General features: G+C 42.7%; 1 protein-coding gene across 2 annotated transcripts in view; it reads right to left on the bottom strand.

Moving 5' to 3' along the window:
* The window catches only part of klhl14 (kelch-like family member 14), a 148,277-nt gene that overhangs the window by 14,926 nt on the left and 109,927 nt on the right, over positions 1–23,424 (bottom strand). For both annotated transcript variants that reach the window (XM_080194270.1, XM_080194271.1), the window contains exons 6-7: positions 11,698–11,888; positions 2,627–2,785 (exon numbers count right to left, since the gene is read on the bottom strand). In XM_080194270.1, the coding sequence (XP_080050396.1) occupies positions 2,627–2,785; positions 11,698–11,888 (350 nt within the window). The remainder of the gene's footprint in view (positions 1–2,626; positions 2,786–11,697; positions 11,889–23,424) is intronic.

The raw sequence follows: 23,424 nt of genomic DNA, 5'->3' as shown, positions 1-23,424 counted from the left end.
ATATCATGAACACCTCAAAGACTTGCCAGTGTTATTATGTGGCTCATGGGTTGTGTAGCTAGTGGATGTTGAAAGAGTGCTTCAAACAACTGAATTTTATATTCCCCCTGCCCCCCACCCCCACATGGAAGAAATGTTTGAAGGTAGGGGGTAAGTCCAGTGACTGACCAGCCCACCACTGGACTGCCCATCCCTGCAACTATACCAGCAGTATGGTGTTGGGAAGTCTGCAATGGACTGATTGAGACTCTCAGTCAGGTAATTATTTCTCGCTTAAGTGCCTTATTCCATCAGCACCAAAATTTAACTGATGGTGGAAGAAGCCCACACCAAATGGTTAGTTTGGTGGATTTCCCTGTATGGGCTTTTGGAAGGTAAGGAGGGATTCCTCTATAACTGGCCCCCAGGTCCCACTGGACGAAGTCCCAAGATTTTTGTCCAGCACGCCCCACCCCCCACCCCCTAGTTCCATTCCCTCACTGTCCTCTCAAACTCCACTGCCCTTTCTGCAGTCTGCCAGCTAGATACCTGATGAGACCTCATAGACTTACCCAAATTTTGATCCAACACGACACGCCTCAGCCCTGAAATACTGGGAGAACTGCAGGCCAATCAGCTCTCTGAAATGAGAGTTCCTGTTCCTGAAGGGTGGAAATCCTGTCTCCAGCCAAATAATGGCCAATTAGCTGTCAAACGGCTTTGGGTCAGATGATGTTCTGCTCGGCATCCCCCTCCCTGACTTTTTAGTCAATGCCTCATAAAATTCAGCCCATGAATCAACAGATGTCAGGACATTGTATCAACAAAAAAATGTGGCCCGACTACTTCAATATTGTAAGGGGTTTGAAATGTTCATTCAAGGAGCTGTTAAGGTCGGAGGTGCTACCTGCCAGCTTGTTACTTGCACTGTTATCCCCCAGCAGCAAAAATTAATGAAAACTGGAATGGGGTGGGAATCCTGGCTTATCCTGTCACTTCTGAAAGCCCACCCACCTCCGTTCCAATATGGAAGGAGGCATGAAAATCAGGCTTAACGGCAACAAGGGGAAAAATAGCCATGGAGACATGAAAGTGAAAATGGGAATCCAGAAGAAAAACCATGAGGGAAAATAGACAAATATAAAAGATATTGGATGGGATTTTCTGGCTTTCCCTGCTCGCGAGATCTTATGTTCCTGCCAAAGTTGACCCCCTGTGTTGGATTTCCTGACGGGGGCAGGCAAGTCATGCAAAAGCTCTTAGACTTCGGCAGGACTGGAAGATCCCACTGGTGGTCAATGATTTGCTGCATCTGCCACGGGAAAACCTGCTGGGGGTGGGGCAGCGAGTAGAATATTCTGTTTTTAAGCTGCGGAGAAACTCCAAAGTTGACCAACAGATAAATGGAAACATTGTTTTTTAAACATGAAAAGGATAATGGTCAATGAAGCTGACCAACTGATATCACAGCATCAGCAGTCAAAATAGGCGGTAAGGTTTTAATTTTATATTAAAACACCGATATTCCTTCAATTAATTTTCCATTATAAATCTATACATAGGGAGTTTCCATTATTGTATTTTCCATTATTCCATTAATAAAATCATAACTAAGAAATTAGGACATCATAAAAAAAAAACAGGATGTGTTTGTAGTCTCAAGATTTTCAATACATATACAGCTCAAGGTAAGTTTCAAGGCAGAACTGAACACCATTGACACAACTTTCATCTCAGCCTCTGGCTGTCTGCAAAGGTACAACTAATCTGACAGCAGTATAAATGTACTTACAAACTATTTCAGGCTTCCGGTGATCTTTGAACAGAAGCAGTACATTGAAGAAAAGAGAATCTGCTATTGTTTTTAAGAATGTTACAAGAGGACTTTTAAGAGTTTGTATCAATTGTAAAGGGATCAGTTTTAATTTTTCTTGGATAATAAGAAATACTGGTCCGTGTAACCTGGAAACACTTGCCCCGGAAGGTGCACTAGCTGGAAGGGAGGTTAACATATGGGCATTGTGTGGCCAAGGATAAAGAAGTTGAGTAGGATAAGAACAGAGAAGGCACATTTACAAGTAAAAAGAGATAGAAAGCGGATCGCAACTAAGGAGAACCTGCAGGAGAGTGTCGTTTGAGTGATGACTGTCTTTGGGAATTCAGAAGAAGTAGAGTTACTGTTGTTGGTGACTCAAGGACCAAATTCATTGGCAAAGAATTGAGACATCTGACATACTGCGTGCCAAATTGGAAAGACTACAAGATTTGAAATGGTGCCACATTTGTGCAGGGAATGATGCAAATGCTTATAATCTCATGATACAATCTTTGTAGTATCTGCTGTAATTTATAAATCGTAGCCACTGTAATTTGCCTGTTAATTCATTGTTGATTTACATTGATTCTGATTCATGTTAAAGTAAAAGTTAAAAGAAATTAAATCTTGTCAGTAATTGTTTCATTTGGGGGTCATTTGACAAATTTGGTTACTTTATTTAATGGTTTCCCCCATGGGGATCATGACAGACTTTACAACTCCCCATTTCAGTACTAAACAGCCTGATCTATAAATGGGTTTCCAATGTGGTGGCCTGTCACATACATAAAATCTGTTCCAATTCCAGTACCTTCTTCACTAGTAGCACACCTTTTAAATGGTTTCCCCCAATAGCGTACAGACGATCGTTCACCACAGCCAGCACATGAATAGCCCGTTTGGTGTTCATATCCTGTTTTCTGGCCCATACATCCATTATTGGGTCATAGCAGTAGAGCCACGACACATATTCACCATTGTGAACACCTCCTGCAAATGATGAACATGGAAACTATTACTATAGACGATACATGACTTCACATATGATGACTGTTACACTAAAGGAGTGTACTTTGCCATTTGTACCTGGAATTTACAATGAGCAATAATACTACAGGAATGATGAACACACACATCAAATTTCTCTCTCTGCTACTTAACTGAAGTATTTGGATATTAAAGAATAACACGTTAATGCTTTTTTTTTAAATCATCATGACAACAGTTTAATATTATGTGAAAATAGTGGGTTTGATATCCTAACCAGCATATTCAATAAGGGTACCAGTTAAATCTTTAACTATTTCATCTTAACTTTTTGCCAAGTAAGTGTCTGAGATTTACCACCTAATCTATGCCTGGAAATTAATGACGTTTATATTTGGCTAACTGAACTATATGAACTAATATCGATGTTGTTAGCATTTGCACTACCAACCTTTCTCTACAGCAACTGCAAAGCTATTGAGCGATTGAATTAATAAGTGTTTTGTGCTGAGTATCCAAGAAGTCAGGGATTAAACTCATAAACTAAAAATTATTTATTATTCTTAAAATCATAGTCAGCAGCATTTTAAATGAGTGTAAAAGTCAGCTATGCAAATTATTAATAGATAGTATTAATTGACAAAATAATTAAGAGGTAAAAGGATATTCGGTTACATTAGGGTAATTTAACATTAATTGTTTGCTGTTTATAAATTTACAGTCAAAATCAGTGGCTGAGATTGAGATGAATTGGTGAGATTCGTTTAGGGTTAAGGTCCTCTGAAAAGATGTGAAATTAACAGCCTTAGGTAACTAGTCTTTTGATCAGTTCAAATCTATATGCTTGTAGTTAGCAACATTTTCAGAACAGTTCCAAATTCATCTTTGTAAGCTGGTATTTTTGAACTGATAGACTCACCTTTTTTTGGAATGATGCTTTTATTCTTCTGCAGTGTCAAAATTGTGAACCTTTGTCTATAAAAATGTTATCCACTTCCCCTTGATCCATCACTTCGAGATAAATTCACCTTGCATGATGATAGCTGAAAGTTGGCTTAAATTTTACCTCTCCTGATCTCAGAAACACTTGCACATCTAATGAAACACATCTATCTGGCTGGAATAACAATCTAATCTTAACTTCTGTAACCTTTTTATTTCTGTCAGAGGTGCACTTTGCAATTTTACAGAGATACCTTTCTACATATTGTTACGGTGCGCAGATATCACAAATTTTTTACAAAACCATTTTAAAGGTTACATTCAAAGACTGTTTCAAAGCTATCAGAAAAAATTGTGAATTACAGAATGAGTCACCTCTTCTAAGAGGACTAAGGCAATTGTTAATTTAATTGTGGTTCATCCAGGAGATCATTAAGTTTTGTTTACATAGAAACATTGAAACTGGAAGCAGGACTAGGTCATTTGGCCCTTTGAGCCTGCTCCACCACTCATCTTGATCATGGCTGATCATCGAACTCAATATCCTGATTCCCCCCACTTCCTCTTATATCCCTTGATCCCTTTAGCCCTAAGAGCTATGTCTAATTTCTACTTGAAATCAGACAAGGTTCTGGCCTCAACTACATTAGTGATAGTGAATTCCATACATTCACCACCCTTTGGGTGAAGAAATTTCTCCTCAACTCAATTCTAAAACGTTTACCCTTTATCCTCAAACTATGTCCCCTAGTTCTGGACTCCCCCACCATTGGGCACAACACAGTGACCATTAAATTCTGCCCATCTGTGGCAATGAGGGGTTAAAAGCTTAAAATTACGAACTATGTTTCTGCAGCCACTCTTAGCTATGTAAAAGGAATTTCAATATTTTTTCTGCAGTCAATAAGGCATCTTTTCAATGCCTCTTTCTTACAGCACAGTACTGATCAAGTGGGGAGCAGCAGAGCAAACCCATGTTTCCCCCTCCTGTCAACATTTAGAACCAAATTGTCTTGATGCTCCACCAAGGCTCACCGAGACTACACAATACAATTATCCAGCTGATTCCCTGATCATGGCGTGACCACAATACGATAGAAGTTTGAAAGTGATGTAGTTCAATGGAGCTAAAGAAAGAACGCTATGAAGGTATAAAGGACAAATTGACTACGGAAATGAGAAACAACTTTAAAAGCTATAATGGTAGACAAGCAATGACTAACATTTAAAAACAAATACATTGTTTACAACAAAAATACATTCTGTAAATGCACAAAACTCCAGCAAGAGAAGTATTAGACTGTGACTAACAAAAAAAATCAAGGATCGCTTTAGATTACAAGAAGGGGTATGTAAAATTGATTAAAGAAATTGTAAGCTTGAGATTTTGGAATTCCGGTGAGGATCAAGAAAAAGATTAGGAATAAGGAAGAGAGCAAACTAGCAGTAAACATAAAAATGGACTGTAAAAGCTTCTACAGAAATGTGATAAGGAAAAGATTAGCAAAGACAAATATGACTCATTGCAGTGGAGTCAGGAGAATTTATAATGGGAAATAAACGACAGAGAAGCTAAATAAATATTTTGGGCTGAATGTTTTGCCCTTTCCACTGGTGGGATCTATTGGTCCTGCTGATGGCAACCCCCGTTTGGTGGGTTCCCTGGTGACAGATATGCGAGCTATATAAAATGTCATAGACTTAGGCAGAACCAAGTGTTCCCATCAGTGGTCAATGGGGCGCCACCACCACCACTGGCACAGTTAAACAATCATGTTTAACAAACTTATTGGAGTTTTTTGAGGATGTAACTAGCAGAATAGATAAGGGGGGATTGGTGGATGTGGTAAATTTAGATTTTCAGAAAGCTTTTGATAAGGTCCAAATGCAAGAAGTTAGTAAACAAAATGAGAGCATATTGGTTTGGGGACTTCATACTGGCATGCGTTGAGAACTGATTCATGGACAGAAAACAGAGTAGAAATAATTGGATCATTTTAAAGTTGGTAGGCTGCGATTATTCAGGTACTGCAAGGATTAGTGCTTAGATCCCAGCTATTCACAATCTATATCACTGCTTTAGCTATGAGAATGAATGTTGTATTTCCAAGTTTATAGATGATATAAAACTAGGTGGGAATGTGACTTGTGAGGAGGAAGCAGAAATGCTTCAAGAGGATTTGGAAAGGCAGGCAATAATTTAGTAGGTGGAATACAATGTGGAAGAATATGAGATTATTCACTTTAGTAGGAAAAGCAAATAATAAAATACTTCTTAAACAGTGAGACTAGGAAATGTTGCGCTTCAAAGGGACTTGGTGTCCTTGTCCACGAATTACTGAAAGCGGACATGCAGGTATTGCAAGCAATTAAAAAGGCAAATGGTTTGTTGGCCTTTATTATACGAGAATTTGAGTGCAAGAGTAAAGATTTTTTACTGCAGTTATATAGAGCCTTGGTGAGACCACAGCTGGAATATTGTGCGCAGTTTTGGTCTCCTTACCGAAGGAAAGATATTCTTGCTGTAGAGCGAGTGAAATGAAGATTCACTGAACTAATTCCTGGGTTGATGGGATTATCCTATAAAAAAGATTAAATAGACTGGGCCTTTATTCTCTAAAGTTTAGAAAAATGAGAGGCGATCTCATTCAGACATAAAGTTCGACAGACTAGATGCAGTTTTCCATGGCTGAGGGGTCTAAAACCTAAAGGTGCAGTGTCAGAAGAAAGGGCTGGTCATTTAAGACCAAATTTAGGAGGAATTTCTTCACTCAGAAGGCCTCTTTTCAATGCCTCTCTCTTACAGTGCAGTAGTGATCACGTGGAGAGCTGCTGAACAAATCAAAAACTCAGTGAAATTAGTTAAACTCAATTTGTCTTTCACAAATCCATGCTGGCATTCCTTAATTAATCCATAGTTGTCCAAGTGACTTTTTATTTTTGTCTCAATTATCATTTCCCACCAAGGTTAATGTGGTTGGCCTGTAGTTGTATAGTTTATCCTGAGAACCTTTCATCAAACGAGCAAAAAACTTAATAAAAACGAGGCACTGAGAAAGCAATACTTAAAACTACAAGGTCCAGATGGAACACATCTGAGACTGCTGAGAAATGAGGGTGGAAATTGTAGAGGTACTGGCCCTAATCTTCCAATTCTCCTTAAATATGGAACTGGTGCCAAATGAGTGGAAAACTCAAAATGTTATCTTTTTTGGTGAATAAAAATCAGAGGACCAAGTCCATGCTTTACCTGATTAGGGAATCAGTTATTTTATATTTTTAGTGAATAACCTGTTGAACCTTAATAGTGAACACAAATAGAGGAAGCTGGTGATAGAGATGCCTTACCAGTCATCCAGACTGACAGAAATAGCTGCCAACCATTTCCAAGGAGCAATGATGAGTACAATCACCAGCACAGCAAGAAAGCAGAACAAATTCTAGTGCAAATCATGCCCTTTCTTCTGGATCTCAGCCTGCAAATTCAGCCACCAGACATCCTGTCCTCCATCTCGGATTAGGCAGGGGAATGACAATCCAGCAATGTTGCAGGTTGCATACCCGCCCTATGGCCATTAATTGGAAGATTGCTGTATGAGACAGCAGAGGATGATGGTAGGGGCAGGGGTCCGCAAGCCACCCATTTCTGGGTGCAACCCTCACATAGCAAACGCATTATTGTAACATCAGCCCTGTGCCAAGAATCTTTAGATTGCTTAATGGAAATCCACAATGTCCTGACCAGTTCATCATGTGAATGTTATTCCTGACCAGGAGCACCTGACTGGGATATCAGCCCTTTGTTATCCAGTGAAAATTAACTGCTGCATCTCCTTATTATCTTTGTGGATGAGGTATGTCAGGGAGAGCATAAGCACTGAATATAAGACTCCCAGTTTTCCTGAATCTGACGGTTACCAATGCTAGTGGCATGATTTGCACTAGAATTTGCCCTGCTGTGGGAGGAAACCGGAGCACCTGGAGAAAACCCACGCAGACACAGAGAGAATGTGCAGACGCCGCACAAACAGTGACTCGATCCAGGAATCAAATCCAGGCCTCTGGCGCTGTGAGGTAGCAGTACTAACCACTATGCTACTACGCCACCGGTGGAGGGAAGTGGGAAGGTAGAAGATCCAGAACTGTCTTGTGTTCTGTTAATGATTCCCACTGAGCTCTCCTTCAGTGTGAGTTTCTAATGCCAGCGCACAGGATGAGAAGACCACCTCAATGACCCGAGCTGCCTAAACATTGGTGGCGGCAGAGATCTAGCTAGGGGCAACGTTGGAAGGGGCTAACTGACCTTTTGTGATCCGTAAAGATAAGTCTGCACTCTGTTTACTGTATACAGGAGATATAGGGAAGGTTTGATAAGGCTCAATCGAGCCTTAGTACCTCAGAAGTCTGAGGCAACTTTAGCGACAATGACACTGTTCATGACCCCGATGCCTCTGTGGAGGGGCCACTGTGGTTCTGGGGGAGGGGATGGGGGCAAGTGCAGGCAAGTGCCTTAGACTTGAGCGCTTTGGTTGCCAACATTGTGCAGACTATGCATTTCTCATAGAACTTGGATGCAAATTTAGTTGCCTGAGAATAAACATCAAAATGTCATACCTCATTTCCAAAAAAGTGGACTCACAATGCCCGAGTGAAAAACAGGATTATAGTTGGCATCCCTGAGCTGGCAATCCTCACACCACAGAATGGAGTTGTTCCATTGGCAGAGGCTAAACTGGAGGAAGGCCTCGGGATGGTGAAATTGCAAGGGGCTTTATTAAAATCTGGGACAGAGATGGGGAGAGGGCTAGGGGAGGGTGAATGATGCCTGACATGGTTACATGAATTATAAATAATACATTCAAAAGCTTTAATGATCTCTGACAGAAACCTTGTAGGGATGTTATAAACATTGTAAAGGTTGCAAGGGGTCATACCTTAAAATCCCTACAGTGCTAACAATGCTGAATCAAGTGTCCTTACACTTCCCAAGCTCTGAACTGTTAATCAATGCCCTTTCTTCTGCATGTGCTGCACATTGAACCTTCATCTCCTGACCCCGCCAATCCCAAGGGACACAATCTAGTCTCCAGGAAGAAGAGGAAGCTTCAGAGGGTGTAGTGTACCAGGTAGCATTTTGGATGCTGCATGGTACCTTGACAAGGATTACCACATCAGGACAAGGGCAAACACAATCTGGTGAGGGCACTTCACATTCTTCAAAAGGTAACCCTTGTCACCAAAAATCCAAAGATTTATGCAGATCTGCACTAGATACCTGTGCAGCAGCCATGACTCCTACATTCTCTGCAACCCGCAGGTGCCAAACCTGTTTAATAGACCTGATGTCTTGGATGGTTGGATTTTTGGTGACAAGGGTTACCTTTTGAAGATCCAGCTCATGACAGCAGTGAGGGCTCCAGAACAGACCCAGAGAGGAGCTACAATGACAGCCATGGCACCACCAGGGCCACTGTGGAGCGGACAATTGGGCTGCTAAAGGTAAGGTTTTGATAACTGGATCAATCCTAGAGGAGCATTGCATTATACATCATTCAGAGTTTCACTGATGGTTATTGATTGCTGTGCCCTTACAACCTTGCCACTGAGGGAGGGATGTTTTACATACTAATCACATACTAATTGGACATTTAAGGAGTGATGGCTTTTCCTGTTGATGAATGTATAGGGCTAGCCTTCTAAAGCCTTTATGGCGACATGAGTGCTGTCTATTGTTCCTAAAACCCTGGAGAGGCCTGCATTCATCTCAAAGCTGCTGGATTACATCCATGGAAAATACAATGCATTGACCTGCCCTTCAAAATATTGTATCTGTAAAGACCTTTATGCACTCATATTCAACAGACTGCATAATACAACTCAGATCTTCGCAGGCTGCCTGAAAGGACCAGTGGCAAAGAAATTCAATGCTACACTCTAAAGTAGTGCTATAGTGCTGTAGATTATTTACAGCCACTGGCATTAGGTGATCACAAGCACAATTAGAAGCTATTTTCTCCGCCAGCTTTTCACAGAGACAGGTCATTGTGGGTTTCGAAAGCCTGATCTCCTCTGGCATTGTGTCTCAGACATTTGAAGAGAACTCATTCTCTGCCTGGATATTTGATTGGCAGCATTAGTTCTTGCTCTGCACCTTCACTGTTGCAGCATCATGTCTTCATCAGCTACATGCTCCGGCGCAGCTCTGCCATCCGCATACACCACCAGTGCATCCTGCCCTTGATCATCCGGACTTCTCCCTCCCCCTCTTAATCTCTTCTGCCACTTCTCCTCTTCACTGGAAGATGTATCCTCAACGGAGATCATTATCCCCATGTTATTACAACCAAACAGGCTGAAGTGCAGATGTGGCGCTAAGTGTACATTTCCACAGGTTTATTAAAACTTTAAAAAAACAAAGATGTACTCTTGAACCACAGCCTGTAATAGCAAATGAAAACAGTGCACACAGCAGCTTAAACTGCTAAGGTCAAACAAAGGACCCAGCTGCTGACTTTTAACCCACCCTTACAGTCATTCATTGTAAATATCAAGATTTCCACCTGGCCTGCTTCACACTCTAAATGTTTTATTGCTCCCAGCATGTATTATTCCAGTTAATTGCACCTTTAACAAGCTTAACAATCCAAATTCAATCAATTTGAATAAGGTGGGTGTGTTCCCAATTTCTCTGCCTGTTCGTCCAACATATTATTGCGTTCCGGCGTCATGATAATGGCAATACAACACAACATCATTGCACCTAATAATATGTTGGCACGAGTACGGTACAAGCCCAGTTCCACAGTTATTATTTAGCTCAGAGTATCTGGAGAGCAGCCCCTAACTGAAGCAAGGAAAACTTATTTGTGCTGTTCCATATATTCACCCCCAATTTCTGCCAAGGCAGGTCCATACCAAGGTTAGGCGCACTCTCACAAAGTGCTAGTGAAAGGCATCTCTTATTGATTTCTATTCCCTTCCAATAGTTGGTAGCAGATTGGAATTGGCACTGCTGTCCCCAGTGTAAGCATTTCCTCGGCCAGATCAAAAAGCAGAATACTGCAGAAGACGGAAATCCAAAGTAAAAATGGAAAATGCTGGAACTGCTCAGCAGGCCAAGCAGCACCTGTTAAAGAAAGGTCATCTCTGCACAAATGCTGTCTGGTCTGCTCAGCATTTCCAGCGTTTTTCCGGCTTTGACAAAGGGTCATCTGGACTCGAAACGTCAGTCTTTTCTCTCCTTACAGAAGCTGCCAGACCTGCTGAGATTTTCCAGCGTTTTCTCTTTTGGTTTCAGATTCCAGCATCCACAGTAAATTGCTTTTATCCAGGGTTTAACTCACTGCCACTTCTCTTCCAGGAATGCCTACTCTGAAGAAATACTACTCTTCTCTCCGACAGGATTTCTGTATGTCCTCCACCGCCTCCCACCCCCGCACCCTGCCCCCCGCCCCCGTCCCCACCGCCGCTCCCCACACCCCAATCAAACTTCACTGCTTTCCATTTCTCTCTGCTTTGACAAAGGGTCATCTGGACTCAAAACATCAGCTCTTTTCTCTCTTTACAGATGCTGCCAGACCTGCTGAGATTTTCCAGCATTTTCTCTTTTGGTTTCAGATTCCAGCATCCGCAGTAAATTGCTTTTATCCAGCTTTTTTAAAATTTTATTTCCTTTACCTGTCCTTTTGGCTGGAAGAAAGTATGGTGCACAGAATACAATGAAAGCCTAAAAGTTAGAAGAACTTAAAAATAAAATGGAAGGGATTGACAGTGTAGAGTTATAGTGATAAAACTCCATTTGAATCCAACTTGGTTAATAGTTTATTTAGGTTACAGCAACTTTACTGGGAGACAAGAATAGGAACAACAAAATAGTAAAATGATCATCTTAACACTAATTCATCATTTAAACTCCATTCAGTAGAAAAAGAATTAATCTACTACCTTTTACGCTCAAAAAGACATAAAGGTACCTGATATGTAAATCTTTCCATTGTGCACTGCACCAGCATGAGCTGCCAGGGGCTGAGGCAGAGAGGATAAGTAGCACCATTCATTGGCTTCCAGATTGTAACATTCAACACTTGACAAATAACCTGTTTCGTTCCTTCCACCAATCGCGTACAAATGTTTATCCAGAAAGCAGGCATAGAAGCTTGCTCGCCTGCAATAAAATTAAAAGTCAGATTATAATTCACCTATCAAAACGCCATTATTTTCTGATTGTGAATGTAAATGGTCAAAATTCAAGCGGTGCTGGCCGGTCAAATGTCCCATTGGCAATGTGAATTTAGACAGCTGGCAGATGTGCCAGTCAGCTGCCAGTTCTGGCAGTGAAAGGACTTGTAGCATTTGAAGAGCTTAATTTAATTTAAGTAATGAATTTCCTGGTCCAAATGGATTCAGCCTGGGAATCAGGCATCATGAGTTGGGACACACACCACAACAATGGCTTATATTATTTTTGTGGGACGCAGAAGATCATTCCTATTCACCACACAAAAATTATCTGAAATTACCTTTTGGGGCCTCTTTTATGGCCAGTGACACTGATTGGAGAGGCAGTGGAAGCCTGACACAAGACACAAGAGCCAAATTTGCATATTTTGCATGTTTCTTAAGGTTTTATCAATGGAATTGGGACTTGGTGTCCAGATCACCAATAACCTGTGCTGGTCCCTCCACGCCGAAACTACAGTTAAAAAAGTCTGCCAACGCCTCTCCTTTCTCAGGAGGCTAACGAAATTCAGCATGTCTGCTACAACTCTCAGCAATTTGTACAGATGTATCACAGTTTGGCAAGGTGCCTGTTCTCACCAAGACCACAAAGAAATTACAAAGGGTTGTGAATGTAGCCCAGTGCATCACACAAACCAACCTCCCATCCATTGACTCCATCTACACTTCCCGCTGCCTAGGAAAAGCAGCCAGCATAATCAAGTACCCCATACACCCAGGACATTCTCTCTTCCACCTTCTTCCATCAGGAATAAGACACAAAAGTCGCAGATCACAGGCCAACGGACTCAAGAACAGCTTTCTCCCTCACTTCTGAATGGACCTGCCTTATATTAAGTTGACCTTTCTTTACACCATAGTTATGACCGTAACACTATATTCTGCACCCTCTCCTTTCCTAATCCCTTATGTACTCTATGAATGGTATGCTTTGTTTCTATAGCACACAAAAAACAATTATTTTCACTGTGTATCAATACATGTGACAATAATAAATCAAATTAAATCAAAAACACTTTTGGCCCAGGCATGGGTGAAAGATTTGAATTGTGAGGTGAGAGTGACTGACCTTGACATTAAGCCAGTTTTTGACCCAGTGTACCATCTAGTAGCCTTAGTAAAATTGAAGTCAGTGGGAAGCAGCGAGAAAGCATTCCATTAGCTGGAGTTATAACTGGTACAAAGGAAGATGATTGCAATTGCTGGAGGTCAATCATAGCCTAAGGATATTGCTGCAGGATTTCCTCAGGGCAGTGTTGTAGACACAAATTATTTCAGCTGCTTCATCAATGTCCTGTCCTTCATCAGAATGTTAGCTGTGAGGATGTTCGCTGATGATTGTATGTTGTTCCATTCCTTTACAACTCCTCAGAAAATGAAGCAATCCTTGTCTGGATGTGGCTAGGCCTTGATAACATTCAGCCTTGGGCTGATAAGTAACAAGTAAAATACACAGCACACAAGTACCAGGCAATGACCATTTTCAATGACCATAATCTAACCACTTCCCCATAATACTCAGCATCATTACCATTGCTGAATCCCTCACCATTAACATCCTGGATTTACCACTGATCAGAAACTTAACTAGACCAATCACATAAATAATGTGGTTACCAGAACAGAGATTGGATATTATGTTGTAAGTAATTCATCTCTGACTCCTTGAAGCATTCCCACTATCTACAAAGCACAATTCAAGAATGTGATGCAATTCTCTCCACACATCTGGATGACTGCAATTCTAGCAACTCTCAAACAAGCTCAACACTATCCTGGAAAAGCAACCTGTCTGGCACCTCATAAGAACATAAGAACGTAAGAAATAGGAGCAGGAGTAGGCCATCTAGCCCTTCGAGCCTGCCCCGCCATTCAATAAGATCATGGCTGATCTGTCGTGGCTCAGTTCCACATTCCCGCCCTCTCCCCATAACCCTTAATCCCCTCGCTTATCAAAAACCCATCAACCCGCGTCTTAAAAATATTTAGCGAGGCAGCCTCCACCACCTCAACGGGCAGAGAATTCCAGAGATTCACCACCTTTTGAGTGAAGAAGTTCCTCCTCAACTCCGTCCTAAACCGCCCCCCCTTTATCTTGAGGCTGTGCCCCCTAGTCCTACTGTCCTTTCTGAGCGGGAAGAGTCTCTCCACCTCTATCCTATCCATCCCATTCATCATCTTATATGTCTCAATGAGATCTCCCCTCATTCTTCTAAGCTCTAACGAGTAGAAGCCTAGTTTATTCAGCCTCTCCTCATAGCTCAACCCCCTCAACTCCGGCATCAGCCTAGTAAACCTCTTCTGCACTCCCTCCAAGGCCAAAATATCCTTGCGTAAGTACGGCGACCAAAACTGCACACAGTACTCCAGCTGCGGCCTCACCAATGCCCTATACAGCTGCAGCAAGACCTCCCTACTTTTATATTCAATCCCCCTCGCTATGAAGGCCAGCATCCCATTAGCCTTCCTGACCACCTGCTGCACCTGCAGGCTGGGTTTTTGCGACTCATGCACAAGGACCCCGAGGTCCCTCTGCACCGTCGCCTGCTGCAGTTTTTCGCCCTGTAAGTAATAGTCCTTCCTACCATTATTCCTACCAAAGTGGATCACCTCGCACTTGCCAACATTAAATTCCATTTGCCAGTTCCTGGCCCATTCGCCCAGCCTATCTAGATCCTTCTGCAGACTCTCCACACCCTCCGCGCAAATTTCGACACCATACACTCGGTTCCCTCCTCCAGATCATCTATATAAATGGTAAATAGCTGAGGCCCCAGCACCGACCCCTGGGGCACTCCACTAGTCACCATCCGCCAATCCGAATAGCACCCATTAACCCCCACTCTCTGCCTCCTATTTGACAACCAATCCTCTATCCACGCTAACACCCTACCCCCAACTCCATGTCCCCTGACCTTCTGCAATAACCTCTTGTGAGGCACCTTGTCAAACGCCTTCTGAAAATCAAGAAAGACCACATCCACCGGCTCTCCTCTATCCACCGCCCTAGACACATCCTCATAGAACTCCAATAAATAAATTCGTCAGACACGTCATGTATGACATTAAACTCTCACTCTATCCATCACATCCATAACATTGTTGTCGTGCCATCCACCAGATATACTCAAGTAACACAGCGATACTTTTTGACAACACCCCTCTGAACATGCAACGTCTAATGTCTTGAAGGAAGAGGGCAGTAGGCATATGGAAACACCACCAACTTGCCCTCCAAGCCACGTACCATCCTGACATAAAAATATATCACTGTTCCTTCACTGGAACAAAATCCTTGAACTCTCTTCCAAACAGTGCTCTGGACGCATATTCACCACACATATTGCAGCAGTTCAGGAGATGGCTCATCACCAGCTTCTCAAGGGCAATTAGGGATAGATAACTAGTTTGCCAACAGTACCCACATCTCATGAATGGACAAAAGAATTCACCCGTGGGAAGTGCACTCACCTCCAGCTCCTTAAAAACTGCGTTAGGGAACTGGAGCTGGATGAGCTTCGCATCATTCGGGAGGCAGAGGTGATCATAGATAAGAGCTTCAGGGATTTGGAGACTCCAAAAAATGAAAATACATGGGTGATAGTGAGAGGGGCTGGGAGGAAGCAGCCAGTGTGGGGATCCCCTGTGGTTGTTCCCCTCAGCAACAAGTATTCTGTGTTGAATTCTGTTGAGGAGGTTGATCTACCTCCTCAGAGGTAGTCAGAGTGACCAGACTCCAAGCACTGAGTCCGTCCCTGTGCCTCAGAAGGCAAGGGAGGAGAGCAGGAGAGCAATAGTAATAAGGGACATGATGGTTAGAGGGACAGATAGGAGGGTCTGCGGCAGCAAAAGAGACTCACGGATGGTATGCTGCCTCCCAGGTGCAAGAGTCCATGATGTCTCGGACCATGTTTTCAAGATCCTTAAGGGGGAAGAGGATCAGTCTCAGGTCGTGGTGCACGGTGGTACCAACGATGTAGGTAGAAAGAGGAATGGGGATTTAAAACAGGAATCTAGGGAACTAGGCTGGAAGCTGAAAGCTAGGACAAAGCATGTTGTCATCTCCGGTTTGTTGCCGGTGCCATGTGCTAGTGAGTTGAGGAACAGATAAACATGTGGCTGCAGGGATGGTGTAGGAGAGAGGATTTCATTTACTTGGATAATTGAAACACATTCTGGGGGAGGTGGGACCTGTATAAACAGGACGGTTTGCACCTGAACCAGAGGGGCAGCAATATCCTGGGAAGGAAATTTGCATCTGCTCTTCAGGGGGATTTAAACTAATTTGTCAGGGGGTTGGGAAAATGAGATGTATCCAAAAGCCAGTGTTGAGGATTGCGAGATACTGAGGAAGGTACCAAGATTGCAGGAGTGTACAGACAGACAGGATGGTGGATTGAAATATATACACTTCAATGCAAGCAGCATCAGGAATAAGGTAGGTGAACTTGGAGCGTGGATTAGTGCTTGGGACTATGATGTTGTGGCCATTACAGACACATGGTTAGAACAGGGACAGGAATGGTTGTTGGCTGTTCTGGGGTATAGATGTTTCAGTAAGAGTAGAGAAGGCGGTAAAAGAGGTTGAGGAGTAGCATTGTTAAGGACAGTTTAATAGCTACTGAAAAGCATTTCAAGGGTGATCTGCCTACTGAGTTAATATGGGCTGAAGTTAGAAATAGGTAAGGATTGGTCACATTGTTAGGAGTTTTCTATAGGCCCCCCAAATAGTAATTGAGATGTGAAGGAGGAAATGGCAAAGCAGATTATGGATAGGTGTGGAGGTCACAGGGTAATTATCATGGACAACTTTAACTTTCCAAATATTGATTAGAACTTTTATAGGTCGAATAGTTCAGATGGGGCAGTTTTTGTACAGTGTGTGCAGGAGGGTTTCCTGACACAATATGTGGATAAGCCGACAAGAGGTGGGGCCACACTGGACTTGGTACTGGGTAATGAACCAGGCCAAGTGTTAGATTTGTTTGTGGGAGAACACTTTGGAGATAGTGACCACGATTCGGTGTCTTTCATTATTGCAATGGAGAGCGGTAGGGTCACACAACAGGGCAAGGTTTATAATTGGGGCAGGGGTAATTATGATGCAATTAGGCAAGAATTAGGGAGCATAAGATAGGAGCAGAAACTGTCAGGTATGGGCACAAACGAAAAGTGGAGCTTTTTCAAGGAACAAATACTGCGTGTCCTTGATAGGTATGTCCCTGGCAGGCAGGGAAGAAATGGCCAAGTGAGGGAACCATGGTTCACAAAGGGGGTTGAATGTCTTGTTAAGAGGGAAAAGGAAGCGTATGTAAGGATGGAAAAACAAGGTTCGGTTGGGTCACTTGAGTGTTACAAGGTAGCAAGGGATGAGTTAAAGGAAGGGCTTAGGAGAGCTAGGAGGGGGCATGAGAAGTCCTTGGCGGGTCAGATAAAAGAAAACCCCAAGGCTTTTTACTCTTATGTGAGAAATAAAAGAATGACCAGGGTGAGATTCGGGCCAGTCAAGGACAGTAGTGGGAACTTGTGCATAGAGTCAGAAGAGATAGGTGAGGCATTGAATGAATACTTTTCTTCAGTGTTCACTAAGGAGAGGGGCCATGTTTTTGAGGATGAGTGTGTGATACAGGCTGATAGGATGGAGATGGTAGATGTTCTGAGAGAAGATGTATTTGCAATTTTGGAAAACCTAAGGGTGGATAAGTCCCCCGGGCCAGATCGGATACATCCTAGGATATTTTGGGAGGCAAGGGATGAGACTGTGAAGCCTTTAGCTTTGATCTCTGGGTCCTCACTGTCCACAGGGATTGTGCCAGAGGACTGGAGAGTGGCAAATGTTGTTCCTCTTTTCAAGAAAGGAAATGGGAATGGCCCTGGTAATTATAGGCCAATTAGTCTTTCTTCGGTGGTCGGTAAGTTAATGGAAAGGGTCCTGAGAGATAAGATTTATGACCATTTGGAGCGATTCAGTTTAATGTGGGATAGTAAGCATGGTTTCATGAGGGATAAGTCCTGCCTCACAAATTTGATTGAATTCTTTGAGGAGGTAACTAAGTGTGTGGATGAAGGTAGAGCAGTTGATATCGTGTACATGGATTTTAGTAAGGCGTTTGATAAGAATCCCCATGGTAGGCTCATGAAGAAGATAAAGAGGTGTGGGATAGAAGGAAATTTGGCCAACTGGATAAGTAACTGGCTATCTCAGAGAAGACAGAGGGTGGTGGTGGAGGAAAAATTTTCACACTGGAGGGCCAGTTATCAACAGTGTACCACAAGGGTCAGTGCTGGGTCCTCTGCTATTTGTGATTTTTATCAATGATTTGGAAGAAGGGGTTGAAGGGTGGGTTAGTAAATTTGCTGACGACACCAAGATTGGTGGAATAGTGGATGGGGTGGAGGGCTCTTGCAGGCTGCGAAGAGACATTGATAGGATGCAGAGCTGGGCCGGGAAGTGGCAGATGGAGTTTAACCCTGATAAGTGTGAGGTGATTCATTTTGGTCAGACAAACTTGAATGCAGATTACAGGGTCAACAGCAGGGTTCTAAGGAATGTGAAGGAACAGAGAGATCTTGACGTTCATATCCACAGGTCTCTGAAGGTTGCCACTCAAGTGGATAGGGCCATGAAGAAGGCACATAGTGTTTATCAACAGGGGGATTGAGTTTAAGAGCCATGGGGTTATGCTGCAACTATACCGGACGTTGGTGAGACCACATTTGGAATATTGTGTTCAGTTCTGGTCACCTCAGTATAAGAAGGATGTGGAAGCATTGGAGAGAGTGCAGAGGAGATTTACCAGGATGCTGCCTGGTTTGGAGGGTAGGTCTTATGTGGAAAGGTTGAGGGAGCTGGGGATTTTCTCTTTGGAGCGGACGAGAATGAGAGGCAACTTAATAGAGATTTATACGATGGTGAGAGGGATTGATAGGCTGGTTATTTTAACGGTTTATAGGCCGGTTAGTTTAACGTCTGTTGTTAGAAAAATGCTTGAATCCATCATCAAAGAAGAAATAGTGGTGCACCTGGAAAGGAATGGTTTGATAGAGCAGACGCAGCACGGATTCGTTAAGGGGAAGTCATGTTTGACGAATTTATTGGATTTCTATGAGGATGTGACTCGTGTGGTAGACAGAGGGGAACCAGTAGATGTGGTGTTTCTCAATTTTCAAAAGGCCTTTGATAAGGTGCTGCACAAAAGGTTGCTTCAGAAGGTTAGGGTGCATGGAGTTGGGGATAAGGTGTTAGCGTGGATAGAGGATTGGTTGTCTAATAGGAGGCAAAGAGTTGGTATCAATGGGTGCTATTCTGATTGGCGGTTGGTGACTAGTGGAGTGCCGCAGGGATCAGTGCTGGGGCCTCAGCTATTTACTATTTATATGAATGATCTGGAGGAGGGGGCTGAGTGTAGGGTGACGAAATTTGCTGATGACATGAAGATGAGTGGAAAAGCAAATTGTGCGGAGGGTGTGGAAAGTCTGCAGAGGGATCTGGATAGGCTGAGCGAGTGGGTGAGGATCTGGCAGATGGAGTATAATGTTAGCAAGTGTGAGGTTATCCACTTTGGCAGAAATAATGGAGGGATTACTATTTAAAGGGCGAAAAGCTGCAGCATGCTATGGTGCAGAGGGACCTGGGGGTCCTTGTGCATGAGTTGCAAAAACCCAGTCTGCAGGTGAAGCAGGTGGTCAAGAAGGCGAATGGAATGCTGGCCTTTAAAGCGAGGGGGATAGAATATAAAAGTAGGGAGGTCTTGCTGCGACTGTACAGGGCACTGGTGAGGCTGCAGCTGGAGTACTGTGTGCAGTTTTGGTCGCCGCACTTGCGCAAGGATATTTTGGCCTTGGAGGGAGTGCAGAGGAGGTTCACTAGGCTGATACCAAAGATGAGGGGGTTGGACTATGAAGAGAGACTAAATAGACTGGGTCTGTACTCGTTGGAGTTTAGAAGGATGAGGGGGGATCTTATAGAGACGTATAAGATAATGAAAGGGATGGATAGGGTAGAGGTAGAGAGATTCTTCCTGCTCAGAAAGCAGGAAAGTGGAACTGAGCCACTTCAGATCAGCCATAATCTTACTGAATGGTGGGGCAGGCTCGAAGGGCTAGATGGCCTACTCCTGCTCCTACTTCTTATGTTCTTATGACAGCAGGACTAGAGGGCACAGCCTCAAGATAAGGGGGGGGGCACAGTTTAGAACAGAGTTGAGGAGGAACTTCTTCACTCAAAGGGTGGTGAATCTCTGGAATTCTCTGCCCGTTGAAGTGGTGGAGGCTACCTCGCTAAATATATTTAAGACACGGGTAGATAGGTTTTTGACAGACAAGGGAATTAAGGATTATGGGGAAAAAGCGGGAAAGTGGAACTGATCCACTTCAGATCAGCCATGATCTTATTGAATGGCGGGGCAGGCTCAAAGGGCTAGATGGCCTACTCCTGCTCCTATTTCTTATGTTCTTATGTTCTTGTGATAGAGTGGACATGCAGAGACTATTTCCTCAGGTGGATGTAGCTGTTACTAGGGGGCATAACTATAAGGTGGGAGATATAGGAGGGATGTCCAAGGTAGTTTCTTTACTCAGAGAGTGGTTGGGGGGGTGGAACAGACTACCTGCTGTGATAGTGGAATCAGATACTTTCGGAACTTTCAGGCGGTTATTGGATCAGCACATGGAGCACACCAGAATGATAGGGAGGGGATAGCTTGATCTTGGGATTGGACATAGCTCAGCAAACTTTGAGGGCCGAAGGGCCTGTACTGTGCTATAATGTTCTATGTTCTAAAATCAACTGAGTTCTGGTTTTGTATCCAAAATTGACATTTGCTTGAAGCCTAAATCTGCCAGTCTGTTAGTCAAAGCAACTTGCATCTTCCAGTACTAATTTCCTACTCCGGGGCTGATGAAGGAGAAGAATCAATTTGACAAGACAGACCTCGTCGCAGCTGATACCACTTTGTGCTAGCATTCTATTAGAAATAATGGTAAGTATTAAAAAATACCAATCTTTTTTAAACATGGAAATATGTTGCAAAATCTAAGTGGTTTAATTTCTGGTGCGTAGCTGAGCTTTTTGGTGCTGTTTAATGCCTAAGTTTAAAAATTAGAAGATTTTGCAGCTTAAAAATAAATGTGTCTCATCAATATAAATGTGTAATGCATCAGTGGATACTTTTTCTGTAAATCCGCGTTCTCCAGAACTACTTGAACTACAAAGTCGTGTCCAGTTGATGTGTTAGCTGTTCCCAGTTGTGGATTTTGTTTTATATTCAACAACAAATTTCAATTGCTGCTACTTCCAATCTTTCCATCAGATATTGGTCTAACTTATTGTTGAAATTCTGGTGTTTAATGGACACTGTATTGTTGACATATTTCTAACAAACATGAGACATTTTTTCATTTTTTTACAACTATATCTGAGAACCGAGGGAAAGGTCAGTGGACTGGAGAATGAGATCAGTGGGTCAAAGCCTTTAATCAGCCTGTGAGTTCCACTTGCCTGCTTCGTACAAACACGTGTCAAGTCTCTTATTATTAAATAATTCTACTTAGAAATCTTTAAAATATTAAAAAGTGGCTTTGTTTCATTATTGTGTGATGCAATATTCAAGAGTATCTTCAGTCAGTCAGAGTGCCTGAGCTGATTAAGTTAATTTCTGCACTAAGTGTGATGCTCTAATATCACAATGGCAGGGCGTATCAACCCGAATTCTGTTCCTCAGATTATGAAGGGAACAATAATCTGGATTCTATCAACAAGGCTTCCTGAAAGGCTTCTATCTGTGTCATGGCAGCAGGAGCACAATCCTGGAGTTTTTCCGTTAGAAGACAGGAAGATCTCTACGTATGATAACAAGGAGAGTGATATCTTATGATTTAGAAATGGAGAGAAGGGTAGATCCAGTAACCACAGACCAGGAGTTCTACTGTCCCCAGTGGGATAACTTTGAGAGTTCATGGCAGAATCTTGTGCCTTCCCTTGTGATGAGTTTGGTTGACAGCGAGAGGGAACTGTCATGATAAGAAGATTATGCTCTACTTCAAACTGGCTGAAACTCTCTCAAGCCTGAATTATTCACCACATGCTGATCTCAAACTCTATAATCACTTTGAAGATATGAACAATATAGTGCCAGTATCTGAGCTGTCGGATGTTAGCCTGAAGGCAATGATTACAGCAAAGGCTAAATGGCCTTTGACAACATCCTGGCTATGGTACTGAGTTTCAGAACTAGCCAGTCCCTTAGCCAACCTGTTCCAGCACAACTATAGCACTAGCGTCCATCTACTATATAGAATATTGCCTAAGTATGCCCTGTCCAGAGAAAGCAGACGGAATCTAATCCGGCCCATCAATATCAGCAAAATGATGGAAAGTCAATGCGAATTGGTCTTCACTTTACGATGTTTATAATAGTGTTATCAAATGGCATTTATTCAGCAACAATATAATGGAAAACTCTCCATTGGCTGAAGTCAAACCTAGCATAGAGGAAGATGATTGTGATTGTTGGAAGTCAATTATCTCAGTCCACGGCATCATTGCAGGAGTTCCTCAGATAATGTCCTAGGCCCAACCAACTTTAGCTGTTCCATCAATGACATTTTTTCAATCCAACATGAGGTCAGATGATGATTGTACAGTTTTCAGTACTTTTCACACCTCCTCAAATTCTTGCAGCTCCTCAAACAGTGCATGCAGCAATATTGGACAACATTTAGATATGTGTCAAGTACCATTTGCCAGCAAATGATCAGTTTCAGTAAGAAAGAGAATCCATCTCCCCTTGATATTCAAAGGCATTATCATCACCAAGGTTTCATACAAACGTCCTGGGAATAACCATTGACTAAGGCAACATAAGCACTGTGACTACAAGAGCCGGACTGAGGGTGGGAATTCTGAGGTAACTCATATTCTGGCTCCTTACAGCCACTTTACAGCTCCTTACTGTCCACCTTCACCCTTCTCCACTTGCTTGGGTGAATGTGACTCCGGCTATACTCAAGAAGTTCAACACCATCTCAGAAAAAAGAGCCCGCTTGATTGGCATCTCATTTACCACTTTAAACATCCACTCCCTCCACCACTGCATCTACGTGATGCACTTTAGCAACTAGCCAAGCCTCTTTTGACAGTACCTCTCAAACCTGCAAACTTCACATTTTCCCACATTATCTGTCAAATCTTTGCCCACTCTAACCTATCAACATCCCTTTGTAGATTCCTTATGCCCTCTTCACAACTTACTTTACTACCTACCTTTATGTGAACAGCAAATTTAGCACCCATACATTAGATACCTTCATTCAAGCCATTGATATAAATTGTAAATAGTTGAGTCCCCAACATTGATCCCTGTGGCACTCCACCTAGTACATCTCGCCAACTCAGAAATGTCATCTGTTCTTACTCTTTGTTTCCCGTTAAGTAATAAATCCTCTTTCCCTGCTAATATTCC

The sequence above is a fragment of the Carcharhinus amblyrhynchos genome, chromosome 8 (genome assembly GCF_965287045.1).
Source record: "Carcharhinus amblyrhynchos chromosome 8, sCarAmb.v2.hapA, whole genome shotgun sequence".
In the NCBI taxonomy this organism is placed as follows: domain Eukaryota; kingdom Metazoa; phylum Chordata; class Chondrichthyes; order Carcharhiniformes; family Carcharhinidae; genus Carcharhinus; species Carcharhinus amblyrhynchos.
The sequence above is the reverse complement of the archived record's forward strand: the minus strand, read 5'-3'. Positions and strand labels throughout refer to the sequence as shown.